The sequence below is a fragment of the Babylonia areolata genome, chromosome 23 (assembly GCF_041734735.1).
Source record: "Babylonia areolata isolate BAREFJ2019XMU chromosome 23, ASM4173473v1, whole genome shotgun sequence".
NCBI classification, from domain to species: domain Eukaryota; kingdom Metazoa; phylum Mollusca; class Gastropoda; order Neogastropoda; family Buccinidae; genus Babylonia; species Babylonia areolata.
Genome location: NC_134898.1, coordinates 10,080,366 through 10,095,830, shown reverse-complemented (window position 1 = coordinate 10,095,830; position 15,465 = coordinate 10,080,366). Strand labels below are relative to the sequence as shown.

The 15,465-nt window shown below is 41.5% G+C and overlaps 1 protein-coding gene across 1 annotated transcript in view; it reads right to left on the bottom strand.

Annotated features, from left to right (window-relative positions):
• Window positions 1-14,415, bottom strand: part of LOC143298229 (uncharacterized) — a 70,876-nt gene extending 56,461 nt beyond the window's left edge. Inside the window, exon 1 of the mRNA XM_076611031.1 lies at window positions 14,188-14,415. Coding sequence (XP_076467146.1) covers window positions 14,188-14,226 — 39 coding nt within the window. The 5' untranslated portion in view covers window positions 14,227-14,415. The remainder of the gene's footprint in view (window positions 1-14,187) is intronic.
• Window positions 14,416-15,465: the final 1,050 nt, after the last annotated feature.

Genomic DNA, 15,465 nt, shown 5'->3' with positions numbered 1-15,465 from the left:
CAGGTTGTGCAAGATAAGGATGTGTATGTTATTGTTTGTGGTGATTTGAATGCACGTACAGGTTGTGAGCAGACCAAAAGTGAAGATATGGGTATCAATGTTTTTGATCTGGATTGGGAAAATGTGAAGGGAGATTCACGTTGTTCAAAGGATGTTACTATAAATAATTTTGGGAAATCCCTGTTGGACTTTTGCTTTTTGTTTGAACTTGTAATTTTGAATGGTTATTGTAATGGGGATCGAGATGGCGATTTTACTTTTGTTTCTCCCCAAGGATGTAGTGTAATTGATTATTTTCTTGTTTCTGACTGCTTATTAGATAGTTGTAATTTATGTATTGGTGATAGTTTATTTTCATGGCATCTGCCAGTCGAATTGTCCTACATAAATAGATTAAGTACTGAAAAAGAATCTGACTCAATTCAAAAAGGAGAAGAAAGGATAGTGTGGTCTGAGGAAAATGTGCATGTATATAAGGATGAGTTGGACAGTTGTCAGTTTAAGGAGTGTTTACAGAATGCTTATAACATGTTAAATGTTGATATTAATGCCTGTGTCAAATTGTTTTCATGTGCATTGTATGGAGCAGCTGCATGTATGATTCGAACAGTTGGTAGAGGACAGAAGAAATGTAATGATTGGTTTGATGATGAGTGTAAGAGGAAGAAAAGACTGGTCAGAGGCCTTCTTAAAAGTTTCCAGAGATGTAAAACTGAAGAGAATAAAAGAGTACGTAAAGAAACATTTGTAAAGGAAAGGAAGGAATATGTTTATTTGAAGAGAAGAAAGAAACGTGAATTTGAGGAGCTAAGGTTACAGAAATTAAAATCATCAATCAAAGATTCAAATCTGTTTTGGGCAACAGTAAGATCTGTAAATAGAAAGGCATTTGTTTATAATAATATTAGTGCTCAGCAATGGTATGACCATTTTTCTAGTGTATTTGTAGGTAATGCTAATACTGAAACAGAAGATGAGGTAGTAGAGGAGGTTGGTGATTTTGAAGAACCTTGTTTTAATGACCCAATTAGCAGGCAAGAAGTAATTGATAGCATAAACAATTTAAAACCAGGTAAAAGTGCAGGCCCAGATAAAATATTGAGTGAAATGTTAAAGCAGGCAAATACAGATATTGTTGATTTTCTGGTGCTTTTATTTAACAGATGTTTCAATGATGGAATCTTTCCAACAGATTGGGCAAAATCGATTATCATACCTATTCACAAAAAGGGAGACCCAAATATTCCAGATAATTACCGTGGAGTTGCACTTACAAGTATCATTAGTAAAGTTTACACTTACATTTTAAATAGAAGATTAACTAAATGGGCTGAACGAGAAGAAAAGATTATTGAAGAGCAAGCTGGATTTCGATCAGGTTACAGCACCATTGACCACATTTTCACATTGTATGCAATTGTACAAACACATTTATTAAAAAATAGAAAATTGTATGTTGCTTTTGTAGATTTTCAGAAGGCCTTCGACTCTGTGAATCGAAATAGTTTATGGAATGTGTTACGTAAAACTGGTGTTGATGGTAAGCTTTATATGGCACTGCGTGGTGTATATGATGCAGTTTTAGCGTGTGTACGTGAGAAGGGTGTATATTCAGATGTATTTGATTGCCCACGTGGCGTAAAACAAGGATGTCTGTTGAGCCCTATGATGTTTTCGTTCTTTATTAATGAACTGGCAGGAGAGATAACGAAAAAAGGAAGACATGGGATTCAAATGATCCCTGGGGCTGTTGAACTGTTTCTCATGTTATTTGCAGATGATGTAATTCTTTTGTCTGACACGGCCATAGGACTTCAAAATCAGCTGAACATATTAAAGCAAGAAGCAGATAGATTATTTTTAAAAGTTAATCTTGAGAAAACAAATGTAGTTGTGTTTAGAAAAGGTGGTTACTTATCTAGATATGAAAAATGGCACTATGGAACTGATGAAGTGAAGGTAACTAATGCTTATAAGTATCTTGGTATGATTTTTACAACTAAGCTGAGTTTGACAAGGACAGTAGCAGAAATTTGTAGAAAGGGGAAGAAGGGGGTTATAGAAATCTTAAGGTGTTTACGTAAGTTAGGCTCGATAGATTCATATATATTTTGGAAACTTTTTGATACTCAAATAGAACCAATGATAACATACAGTGCCGAAATTTGGGGACTTTCTGATAACAAAGATTTAGAAAAAGTACATACATTAGCTATTAAACGTTTTTTAAATGTTCCATTACATGCTTCAAATACTGTATTATATGGAGAAAGTGGTAGATACCCATTATACATTAAATCATGTGTGAAATGTATAAAATATTGGTTAAAATTAATAAGGCTACCCACATCGAGATTATGTAAGCAGGCGTATGAAATGTTAGTAAATGAACATGAGAGAGGGAAGGAAAACTGGGTATATTTTGTAAAGAAGACATTAACTGTAAATGGATTTGGGATTGTGTGGATGTGTCAGGGAGTTGGATGTGTAGAAGGATTTGTTTCAGAATTCAAAGATAGGCTAATTGCTTCATATAAACAGAATTGGCACGGTAAAATGGAAAGCACTGAGAAATATAGATGGTTTTATAGTTTTAAAAGTATATTTCAAACAGAAAAATATATCACAGTCGTGACAAACAAGTGGCACCGAACAAGTCTCGCCAGATTTAGAACGAGAACGATTGGTTTGAATGCTTATGAAAAGTGGTTTCAGACTGAGCCCTCGTTACTCTCCCCTTGTCCGATGTGCGGGCATTCAAGGGAGGATGAGTTACATTTTTTGTTCAGTTGTAAAGCTTATGACGATATTCGAGAAAAATGTGTTGTATTTAAAACAAATTCAGCAAAGTATGAAGATATTTTTGGAGTGCTTAATTTAAATCAGGAAACTTCACTACAGTCACTTGCAAAATGTATTGCAGAAGCGAATAACATGCGACGAAAAAAAACTCAACAATAATAAAATAGTATCAGGTGTTGCTCATTGTGAAAAGTGAAATCTGTGTTGTCACTCTCATATGGAAAATATTATGTTATACATTTATATATGTTTTTGTTTTTATTTCTCACTACATGCCATTACTTTGAATGGATGGTCGAACTGCACTTTGTTGCACAGATTGATTGATTTCGTTTTGGTTTTGGTTTTCATCAATATTATTACTATTGATGCATGTTGTTATTTGTATTATGAACCCCCATGTCATTAGGGCTGTAAAGCTATTGACATTAAAGTGTTCAGTGTTCTCTCTCTCTCTCTCTCTCTCTCTCTCTCTCTCTCTCTCTCATTTGTTCATTTTTTTTCTTCACGTTGACCGATGCTATTGGGGAAAAAAAAGAAAAGAAAAGAAAAGAAAAAAGAAAGTCGTTCGTATATCATCATGAATTTTAACATCTTTGATTATAATCATATTCACGACTGAATGTTGAAATCTAAGGCTTTCACCATGTGCATGGGGTTGGAGGGAATGAGGCTGGGTCAGGGGTGGGGATAGAGAGTTCTTTAGTTTGTCGCTTTGTAGTAGTCTTTTTTTTTCACAAGTTTCTCATGTGATTTTCAGTGAAATTTGTCTTTGATATCTTTCTTGTTAACAGTTCTGTGTTCATGTGCTCTTTTTTTTTCCTTTCTTTTATACCCCATGGCTGGGTGGAAAAAAGCATAAGTTTTGCTTATCTTATTACCCTGGTAAAATGAAATTTCGTTTCGTTTCTTTTCTATCTCTCTCTGGGATGAGAGCTACCGGAAATAAAGGTGAAAATATTACCTGAAGGTCCCATAGCCTTTTACGGCAATAGGGTCAGTCAGTTCATATCCACTGTGAATGGGGTTCGTGAAAGGTGAATGGGGTTCGTGAAAGGTGAATGGGGTTCGTGAAAGGTGAATGGGGTTCGTGAAAGAAGGTACAGGGGCCCAGTCCTCCCCTTCCGCCGCTTTAACCTGTCCAAACCAAAGTCAGGTACACATTCACACCTGAATGGAGTGAGGAAAATCCAAGTAAAATTCTTTTCCCATAGACACAACACCACGGCGAATCGGATTTTCGAACTCTACAGATCACTGGTGAACAGATGCTTAACCGCCTAACCCACTTTGCCACGGCTCACCTTTTGGAATGGGACCGAAATGGGACCCCCCGATAACTTTTGCTGACAAAGTTAAGTATTCGATTTCAAACTATGGCACAATTTTGTACTTAAATTCAAACTATGTCACAATATTCTTCTTTTGCGTTCGTGGGCTGCAACTCTCTCGTTCACTCGTATGCACGTGTGGGCTTTCACGTCTATGACTGTTTTGACCTCGTTATGAAGGCAGCAGGGAGGGGGTGGTGGTGAATGCTGGGTGTTTTTGTTTCCATTAACACACCGACCGCTGACATGGACCGCAGATCTTTGACTTGGGTATTTGCTCTTCTGCTTCTGCATGTGTATTCACACAAAGGGAGGGGGGGGGGGGGAATGGGGTGGAAGGGGTGGGGTTCAGGCATCAGCAGGTCTGCACACATGTTAACATCGGAAATGGAGAGAAACAATTCCACCCTCAACCTACCATGTGCACCTAAACCGGAGATGGAGCTCAGGGAACGGGTGATAATCCAGTGTTCTAACCACGCCACAAAAAAAAAGAAGATGAATTAGGACAAGAATATCTCGGAAAATGTTCTGCCGTGTATGTCACACTGGCAAGGTGTTATTGTTTTTTTAATTGTTTTTTTTTTGTGTGTGTGTGAAATTTTTACGGTTGTAGTAAAACCACGTGTATGCTTGAGGGTATACCCGAAAAGGGACCCTCTAAACACGGGTGGCAATTTTTCTGTCATCAAAACACCCACCCGTAGGTGCCCTAGGGTACCCGCTTAGCGTAATTGGCCTTCTGCCGAGGTGACTTGATGCCGGCGTTTATAAGGGTTAGGCGTTGATGGGAAATAAGCGGGTAAGAATATTGGGTGGATAGATGTTATTTTGTGAATGTACTTTACAAACTGATCGGAGTTAGAAGAAGAACAAGAACAAGAAGAAAACAGGGGGTCCACATTCAAAAAAGACAGACAGACAGACAGAAAGAAATGCATCGATGTAATAAGAAATGCAACTCCTGTTTTACAGCTCATTTTCATTCCGGACCAACAATATTCGTCTTGTTTATCTATAAGCGTGCTATATTGTGACATGTTCGAAATGAATGATGTTTATACCAAACGGTGAAAGTACATAATCAAGATTACTCGCACAGCAAAGGTGTAATCATAACACTCAACCCCATCTATCCCCCCCGCGACGCCGTGCTGCCCACCCCCCCCCCCACCAACCCCACCCCCGATCCCTGTTCACCCCTCCTTGCCTGTCCATATCGTCCTACCCTGTAGTCCACAAAACTTCCCCATCAATCGCCATCGTTCCGTGTCGCCCTAGAAGTGGCGTTCAGCAAAGTGATAAAGCATCGTACACAGAAATTACCCTGGGTAATAGCTCCCCCGCCCCCCGTTTGCATCCCCTCTCCCCCCCTCGCCCCCCCCCCCTCGTCCCCCTTCCGCCCCCTCCTCGCCCCCTAAACTTCCACGTCCTCTCTCACATCCTTTTTTCCTCTTCCCGGGGGTAATAGCCGTTTGTAGGAAGTGTTTGGGGTTTGGGTTCACTTTTTGCTTTGTGTTGTTTTTGTTTCCACTAGACAAGCAATGCGAAATGGTTGGCTCTACTTTCAGTTGACCTCGATGCTGCACTTGATAATCTCCTAGCAATTTGTGTTCCAGTGATGTTGGTGGGTTGTTTTTATTCACCGTTTCATTTTCATCCTTGTTTTTTTCTTGTTGTTGTTGCTTTTGTTTGTTTGCTTCTTGTTGTTGGTGTTATTTTTAATTTCTTGTTTTGGATGTAGCTCGTGTGACAGCCCTGTCCTGTCTCAGTGAGGTAACAGCCCTTCACAGACATCCTGACCTGTAAGCTCTGTCCTGTCTCAGTGAGGTAACAGCCCTTCACAGCCACCCTGACCTGTAAGCTCTGTCCTGTCTCAGTCAGGTAACAGCCCTTCACAGACATCCTGACCTGTAAGCTCTGTCCTGTCTCAGTGAGGTAACAGCCCTTCACAGACATCCTGACCTGTAAGCTCTGTCCTGTCTCAGTGAGGTAACAGCCCTTCACAGACATCCTCACCTGTAAGCTCTGTCCTGTCTCAGTGAGGTAACAGCCCTTCACAGACACCCTGACCTGTAAGCTCTGTTCTGTCTCAGTGAGGTAACAGCCCTTCACAGACATCCTGACCTGTAAGCCCTGTCCTGTCTCAGTGAGGTAACAGCCCTTCACAGACATCCTGACCTGTAAGCTCTGTTCTGTCTCAGTGAGGTAACAGCCCTTCACAGACACCCTGACCTGTAAGCTCTGTCCTGTCTCAGTGAGGTAACAGCCCTTCACAGACATCCTGACCTGTAAGCTCTGTCCTGTCTCAGTGAGGTAACAGCCCTTCACAGACATCCTGACCTGTAAGCTGTGTCCTATCTCAGTGAGGTAACAGCCCTTCACTGACATCCTGACCTGTAAGCTGTGTCCTGTCTCAGTGAGGTAACAGCCCTTCACAGACATCCTGACCTGTAAGCTGTGTCCTGTTTCAGTGAGGTAACAGCCCTTCACTGACATCCTGACCTGTAAGCTGTGTCCTATCTCAGTGAGGTAACAGCCCTTCACAGACATCCTGACCTGTAAGCCCTGTCCTGTCTCAGTGAGGTAACAGCCCTTCACAGACATCCTGACCTGTAAGCTCTGTCCTGTCTCAGTGAGGTAACAGCCCTTCACAGACATCCTGACCTGTAAGCTCTGTCCTGTCTCAGTGAGGTAACAGCCCTTCACAGACACCCTGACTTGTAAGCCCTGTCCTGTCTCAGTGAGGTGACAGCCCTTCACAGACACCCTGACCTGTAAGCTCTGTCCTGTCTCAGTGAGGTGACAGCCCTTCACAGACATCCTGACCTGTAAGCTCTGTCCTGTCTCAGTTGCCTCAGTGAGGTAACAGCCCTTCACAGACATCCTGACCTGTAAGGCCTGTCCTGTCTCAGTGAGGTGACAGCCCTTCACAGACATCCTGACCTGTAAGCTCTGTCCTGTCTCAGTGAGGTAACAGCCCTTCACAGACATCCTGACCTGTAAGGCCTGTCCTGTCTCAGTGAGGTAACAGCCCTTCACAGACGAAGCATACTCGTCAACATCAGTCAATGGCTTAGGTTCCTGACAGAACAGGAACTGAGATGCTGTGGAATGAAAACCGAGAAGTGTCAGAAAGAAAACATGTCAGATTATTGACCCATATAAAATATAACCACGTGTTTTTCTGTCTGTGTGTGTCTGTGTGTCTGCCTCTTTCTTTCTTTCTTTCTGTGTTTGTCGATCGTTCAGTCTGTAAATTCTCGGCACTCTGCTTCGTGCCCACCATCGAGAATTATTATCACATGTATTTAATGAGTACAGAAACTGAAACAGTTCAGTGTTGCTATAGACAGGTGAATAAATGAGAGAGAGAGAGAGAGAGAGAGAGAGAGAGAGAGAGAGAGGCAGACAGACACAAAGTGCCAATAATTTACAGATAATGGTGGCAACGATAGTTTTTAACGTCTTGTTTAAGGAAGGTATTACAGTACAGCACAGCACGACATGGCATAATCCGAATCACAGACAATTTACAGCACAATGCGGCAGAATATGAAACCTGGCAAACTCTGTACTTTCCTTTTTGTACTTTCGATTCACGACCAGCATCAGTCTGATGACGATTCTGTCATGGTTGATATATATAATGTATGTTCTGTGATTCCACAACTCACATACGTGCATATTTGTCGTCTTTATGGGGCAGCGAATTTATATTCGCTGTGTTTAGCTGTCGACATAGGAAGGAGGGCCCTACAACTCTTCTTCCCCAACATAAGTCAGGTATCCATTCACACCTGAGTGGAGTGAGGGACATCGGAGTGAAGGTCTTTCCCAAGGAAACAACACCATGCGGAAATGGACCTAGAATCCTGATCACTGCATCAGAAAGCCAACGCCTAAACCACTCTGCCACAGCGTACTGTATTCTATGTACATCTGTTGACCTGCGAGTTAAAAAAAAAAATCCGCAGTCAACCAAACAGGTGCTGTCAGGATTCAAACTCAAGACCCTGAGATTGGAAGTCCAATGTTCTAACCACTTAGCTGCCGCGCAAATCATTGCAGTGCAGTGCCTTGTGCCCTTCTGTCTTTCATTCTCTGCTGACCGATCAATATACTTGTCACTGTTGTGATCCTGCTTATCCCATAATTCACAGCCCTTGTGCACTTTGCTACGAGTTTCTGTGACTAACAGTAACACTTTCACCATTCTCACATCCCGTTACAGTTGTCAGAGCGTGCCCTCGATCTTGTCATGTTAGTTGCCATCAAATGAAGCATACCTATCGTTAATACCACGCTTTTTATCAACATCATCATTGGCTTGATCTAAAGAGTATTTTCTTCTGCGGCAGTCTTCGTGTGTGTAAGAAGTAAGTACAAGCTGAAATTCAGAGAGTGTTATTTACTCAATTGTATAAGTTCTTTTTTTTTTGACAGGGTGTGGACGATCAGTAACACCACAGAATGTTTCCATCCCGCCCCAACCCCTGAGCCCCGCCACTAACAGCGCCACCGTCTATTGGTGACACTTTTAAGTTCTCCATTGATATCTGTGAAGATGAATGAGCAGATTTCTACACACTGCGTTATTTATTTATTAAAGACAAACTCGCAGGACAACCCCTTTCCTGCTTATTTCAACCAAATGTACATGTAATGTTATTCCCCGATAGCCATAGGTTTCAACCGACCAGTACTCCTGCAGTTATTGATCAAAATAATACTCACCCTTTCATTCATCTCAACTTCACTATTACTGAAACCAGAAAAACCAGTCAGTAGACTCAATGCAGGATTTTTTTTTAACCATATAAATAACAAAGTTTCATCTGGGATCGAGCGAGCATGACAACTGCTTGTTTTGAAACCAAGGCGTTGCAAAATCTTTATCACGCCTCACATGTTCTTTCGTTGCGACTAAGTTCAATTTCAAAGTCCGCTCCAGATATTTTCCGATGCGTCTCCTCACAAAATAGCCTCTGTTATCGCTACTTCTCAGTCCCTTGCAACAAAACATGGTGACTGCTAAGATATTTCAACAAACTACACAATGCAAAGCAATCCCCCAAACTTCCGCGCACTGAAATCAGAACGCCCGTTCTGACTGAAAGAGCTAGAGTTATCGTTCTTGGCGGAGCAGCGAGAGAGGGGTTCTTATCTTTTTCTTTGCGGTTGCAGTGTCAGAAACCACTGTTTCCTTTATTTGTGCTCTGACGCATTCACACCCTTACCCACTGCGATCACAGCAAAAACAGTAATATAAAACAAACAAACAAAAAACAAACAAACAAAAAAACAAACAAACAAACAAAAAAAAAACCCAACCTCTCGGTATAATTCAAACTGTATGTATAACTTCAATCAACCTGCCATCAGAAAAGCCCAATGAGATTTTAGATTTTTAATGAAAGTCTAGGCAGAACTATGATTATAGTAATAAAAGGACTTATGGCACGCCCAATCTAATGATACAAAAGCCCCGGGCGTTTACAATGAAAAATACAATGACGTATGCATACTCAAAACACAAATACACCCGCACGCACAAATCCTCTCGTTCCAATTCTCACCCACAAACCCACACCAACTCCAAACAAGATGTAGACACACAGACACGCGCACGCAAGCTCATCTTGGCCGTTCAAGGCATATGAGCATGTGTACCTTTAAAAACAGTACCATCAAAGTGGATACGAGGATTCATTTACTGATTTGAATGCCTGGAAATAAATGAGTTTTCAAAGAGGTTTTGAAAGAAGGGCAAGAAACAGCATGACGGACAGGAAACGGGAGTGAGTTCCATGCGGAAGAAGCCTGGAAAGAGAAAGTGCGGTTTCCATATGATCTGGTTCTCTAGGAGGGAGATTTTAAGAGACGGTCATCGCCTTACCGGAGCTGGCAAGATGGAGAGTAGTAATGCAGAAGCTCAGAAAAGTAAGAAGGAGACATGTCAATCATACAGTTGTAGCACAGGAGAGATAGAGTTTGTAATTCATTCTTTTCTCAATAGGTAACCAGTGGAGGGAATGAAGGTGAGGAGTGATAAGCAGATTTGGGATAAGCCGTGCAGCATGGTTTTGGACTCTCTGAATCTGGATAACATGCAGTCGGGGCATCCAGCAAGCAAAGAATTACAGTAGTCAAGCCTATGAAGGACCAGGGAACAGACAGAGGTTTTGTTGCTTATTCTACGTATCTCAAGGACACAGATTTGACAGATCGGAAAAATCTTACGTTTAAAATGATCGTGTATTTCCGCCACTGTCACTCATCTGCTACACTGACTTCAAGTTGGCGAAAGAATCAATTGCATGCTTTTTTCTGCTTTTCTTTTTCCAAATCACGACTTTTCTGAAATCGAAAACTTGCGTTCTAAAAAACAACAACAAAAAACAAAACCAAAACCAAAACAAAAACAACAACAACAACAACAACAACAACAACACACACACACACACACACACACACACACACACACACACAAAACAACCCCACACCCAACAGCACACACACACACAAAAAAACACACACACACACACACAACAACCCCACACCCAACAGCACACACACACAAAAAAAAAAACACACACACACAAAAAAAAACCCACACAAACTAACAAACAAACAAAAATAAAACAAAGCAAACAACAACAAACAAAGAAACCAAAACCCGTCAGCCAGCCTTTTCTCTCCTACACTGGAACCAGTTTTATTTATTACTCTGTTCGACGTGATGCATCCCTGTAACTTCCACAGCAGCTGTCACAACTGTTCTTATGTTTCACTGCCCCCACACATCCGTCATAAAAGTGCCCCCTCCTTTTTTTAAAAATCTTTTTTATTCCTTCTTTTTTTCCGGTACAATTTAAACTGCATGTGATACCTCAGTTTGCCATTAGAATAAGATTTAAAAAAAATATTTAAATTTTTTTTTTAATAAAAGTCTTGCATTCAAATAGATCGTCTATTTCCGCCACCATCACTCCTCAGCTAAACAGTCCACACCAACTTCAAGTTGGCGAATTTATCAATTGCAAGCTTTCTTTCATTCTATTTCAATGTTCTTTTTTTCTGTGTCGCAAGTTACCAGAATTCAAATCAGTGTATTCATGACTGTTTGATGTAATGCATCCTCTGTACAATATCATGCATCCTCTGTTCAATATCATGCATCATACATCCTCTGTACAATATCATACATCCTCTGTTCAATATCATGCATCATGCATCCTCTGTTCAATATCATACATCCTCTGTTCAATATCATGCATCCTCTGTTCAATATCATACATCCTCTGTTCAATATCATGCATCATACATCCTCTGTTCAATATCATGCATCATACATCCTCTGTACAATATCATGCATCCTCTGTACAATATCATGCATCCTCTGTACAATATCATGCATCCTCTGTTCAATATCATACATCCTCTGTTCAGTATCATACATCATACATCCTCTGTTCAATATCATGCATCCTCTGTACAATATCATGCATCCTCTGTATAATACCATGCATCCTCTGTTCAATATCGTACATCCTCTGTTCAATATCATGCATCCCTGTCAACTTCCATGGCAGCTGTCAGAACTATTTGTGTGTTTCACTGCCCTCACACATCCGTCATAAAAGTGCCGTTGCTTTTCCTTTTTCTTTCATTTAAATTATCTTCTTCTCCTTCTCCTTCTTCTTCTTCCATTGCAGTTTCCTTTCCTGGTGTCAACAGGTAGAAAATTACCCCCATGTTTAGTGGTTTTTGGAATGGATCGCTTGTTCTGTCGTTCGCTGTTTGTATAACCCGCTTCATTGCTGCTGACGAGACGCTCGTCCGTAAAGAGCTGTCATCTCACTGAGATAAGACTGAGTTTGCGGGTCAGGAAATAATTCACCATAATTTATTAGGACTTGCTTATTGCATTACGTATGACTTTTCAAGTCAGTGCACCACTAAAAAAAGTACACGGAAAGTTGTACTTGATTTGAGGTTCATGCCAAAAGGATCTTATTCAAGCAGGCGCAGCAGCTAAGGGGTGAATTCTTCTAACTGCTTCGTGTTCCTCTTCCGTTTCCTCTCGTGACGTGGAAGGAAGATTTAGTTAGTGGGGAATAATATCATCACACGAAAAAAAGAAGAAGAAAAAAAGAAAAAAAAGCTGTCCCTGTGGGACATAGTTTATGTATATATATATATATATATATATATATATATATATAGAGAGAGAGAGAGAGAGAGAGAGAGAGACAGACAGACAGACAGAGATATAGACAGGACAGAGACAGACAGACAGACAGGCAGGCACATCAGGGAGACAGAGAAATACAGAGTGATAGGACATAGAGACATGGACATGGAGAGAGGGAGACAGCGTCACACACACACACACACACACACACACACACACACACACACACACACACACTAACAAACAGACAATCAGCCAGACGGACACACAGATAAACAGACAGAGACAGGTAGAAGAGACAGAGGACAGAAGCCACCCCCCCCCCCCCTCTTGAAAACAAGAGTTGCAGAACAACATCACTTATCCCAACACGTGATTAAGGAGAAGGACAACAAGGGAAACACCAACAGCAAACCATCTTTCATTTCCAGAGCCGAATGTTGGCGCGCGCGCACACACACACACGCACACACACACACACACACACACACACACACACACATACACACACACATACACACACTTATTCATAGATAGACAGGTAGATAGATACCGCCTTTCAAAAAAAAAAAAAAGAAAAAAAGAAAGAAAGAAAAAAAGACAAGAAAAGAAAAGAAAAGAAAAAAGAAAAGAAAAGAAAAAATCTCAATATAATGAATGTAAATGAAACTGAGCTGCATGTTTCGATTTTTTGTTGTTGTTTTTTGTTTTTTTGTTGTTTTTTGTTGTTGTTGTTGTTGTTGCTGTTATTGAATTTATTGTTATTGAATGCTTGAATATATCAGAAGTTAATTAAAATGTCTGATATCTTTTGTGGATCTGTTTACACGTACCAGCCACAGACAGCCAGGCTATGATGATATACCTCCCCTCAGTCCAAGAAATATTGATCAAGTCAAACATCCACCAAGAAACCGTATTGCCCACGTAACAAATTGTCATCTGGATGATTAAAGCTGCTTTCAAACAAGCTGGCGATGTTCATGACAAAACTGGATACTGTTTAGAAGACAAATAATAGAATTGTGGACAAATATCTTCTATTTGTTTTTAATCGAATTACTGGACACCGATTTCTTAGGCCAGGTGAATACTATGTAAACTATAACGGGTGGTAATGTGTACTACTAAGTGGTGGAATTAACGGATGGGGCCAATAATATCTGTTGACTGCTAATGCTTTTTTTGCCATTAAATTTCCACAGTACATGGTTTATTGTCGAAACAAAGAAAAACTTTGTTTGCCATCACTCGGATGCGAATGGGTACGTTTTGCTGCACGCGTATATAACTCTCTCTCTCTCTCTCTCTCTCTCTCTCTCTCTCTCTCTCTCTCTCTCTGTTGTTCAGGATAAGCCCATCACTGGGATTGATGACAACTGTAAAAATAAATATCAATAAGAAGTAAATAGGATAAAATGATTGATAGATAGACAGACAAATAGATAGATATATACATAGATAGGCAGACAGACAGACAGACAGACAGGTAGATAGATAGATAGATAGATAGATGAACGGACATACATATCATAATGCTGAAAAAAGAAGAAAAAGATTGTCCTCTTTCATTTTTTCTTACATATACATACACACACACACACACACACACACACACACACACACACACACACACACACACACACACACACATATATATATATATATATATATATATATGTATATACACACAGAGTGAAAGAGAGCGAGAGAGTGAGAGTCGTCAAATAAAACGTATTGACGCCCGTGATGTTTTGTATCCATCGTTTTCTTGGCAGATAGAAATGAAATTCATTGCTAAAGAAAACAACAACAAACAAACAACAACAGCAACAAAACCGCTCTGACGTCGCTCACCTGCGTGGCACCCGAGAAGAGAAAGGTAGCACAGGCCATGGCGGGATGTCAGGCAGTCAGGCAGTCAGCGTCAAACTCTCAAAGACCACCAACGACGGCTGGACAAGCAACGGACGGAGGGCAGCAACAGCAACAGCAACAAGCGGCGATGGCACGACGGACGTCAGTGGCAGGCAGGCGTCTACATACGTACCTCTCTCTCTACCCTCTTGCTTGGCGACTCAAGGCAGGGCGGCGCGGCCGACACAAAGAGAAAGATGAAGTGACCACCGCGAGTTTAAATAAGCCATGCCCTCCTCTACCTTCACTGGAAGGGGGAGGCAAGAAGTGAGAGGGTGGTGGGGGAGGATGTGGGGGAGGAAGAATGGAAATGAGGAGGATGGAGAGAGGAGGAGGAGGTGGCAGTACTGAATCTTTTTTTTCTTTTTTTTTTTGCCGCCGCCGTCGAGTCGTCGTTGTTGTCGCCGTTCACACACAGGTGTATGTGGTGGGGGGGTGGGGGGGGAGGGGAAGACAACACTCGACTTCTGCAGGTCCCTTCACATGCAGAGAGTGGGTGGTAAGGATGTGACTGACAACCAGCGTGGCAGGCTAGTTTGCTTACCTTGCCAGGCTAGCTGCTTGCCTCGGGTCCGGCAAAGTTGTTCGTCTGTTCTTGGATGTATCTAGCTCGCCGCTTCAGCGCCCGAAGACGTAGGCCTGAACAATACCCGCGGCTTGTATGCGCTTTTCCACTGCCAAGCTAAGAGTCGTGATTTGGAAAGCTGTCCCTGCACACCACGTCAACAAGGGCAGGCCAACATGTCCTGTTCGGTTGCTGCCGCTGTATACAGGAGTCTCTAGCAAGGACTGAATGGCATTTTGTTTTCCAGCGAGGGGAGTGGGTGCAGAGATGGAACGCTTCCAACCAGTCGGCAAAGTTTCTCTGTTGCACTTCTCCCGATTATCAAGATATCAATATCAAGTCTATATGAACGAACGGGTTCGGTTCGTTCGATTTGTTCGACACTTTTTGTTGTCATTGTCGATGATGATGATGATGATGTTGTTGTTGTTGTTGTTGTTGTTCTTCTTCTTCTTCTTCTCCGTCGTCGTGGTCTCGTCTCTTCCTCCTCCTGCTCTTCCTCTTTCTTACTCATCTTCGAGTCTCCATGAGCAATATTTCCTGTTTTGATGGCCGACCTCACTAAAATCATTGTTCGAGTTTTTGTTTCTTTGTTCGTCCTTGTGTCACGGCTTGCACAGAGAATTTGGGGATGTTGGTGGTGGTGAGGGAGT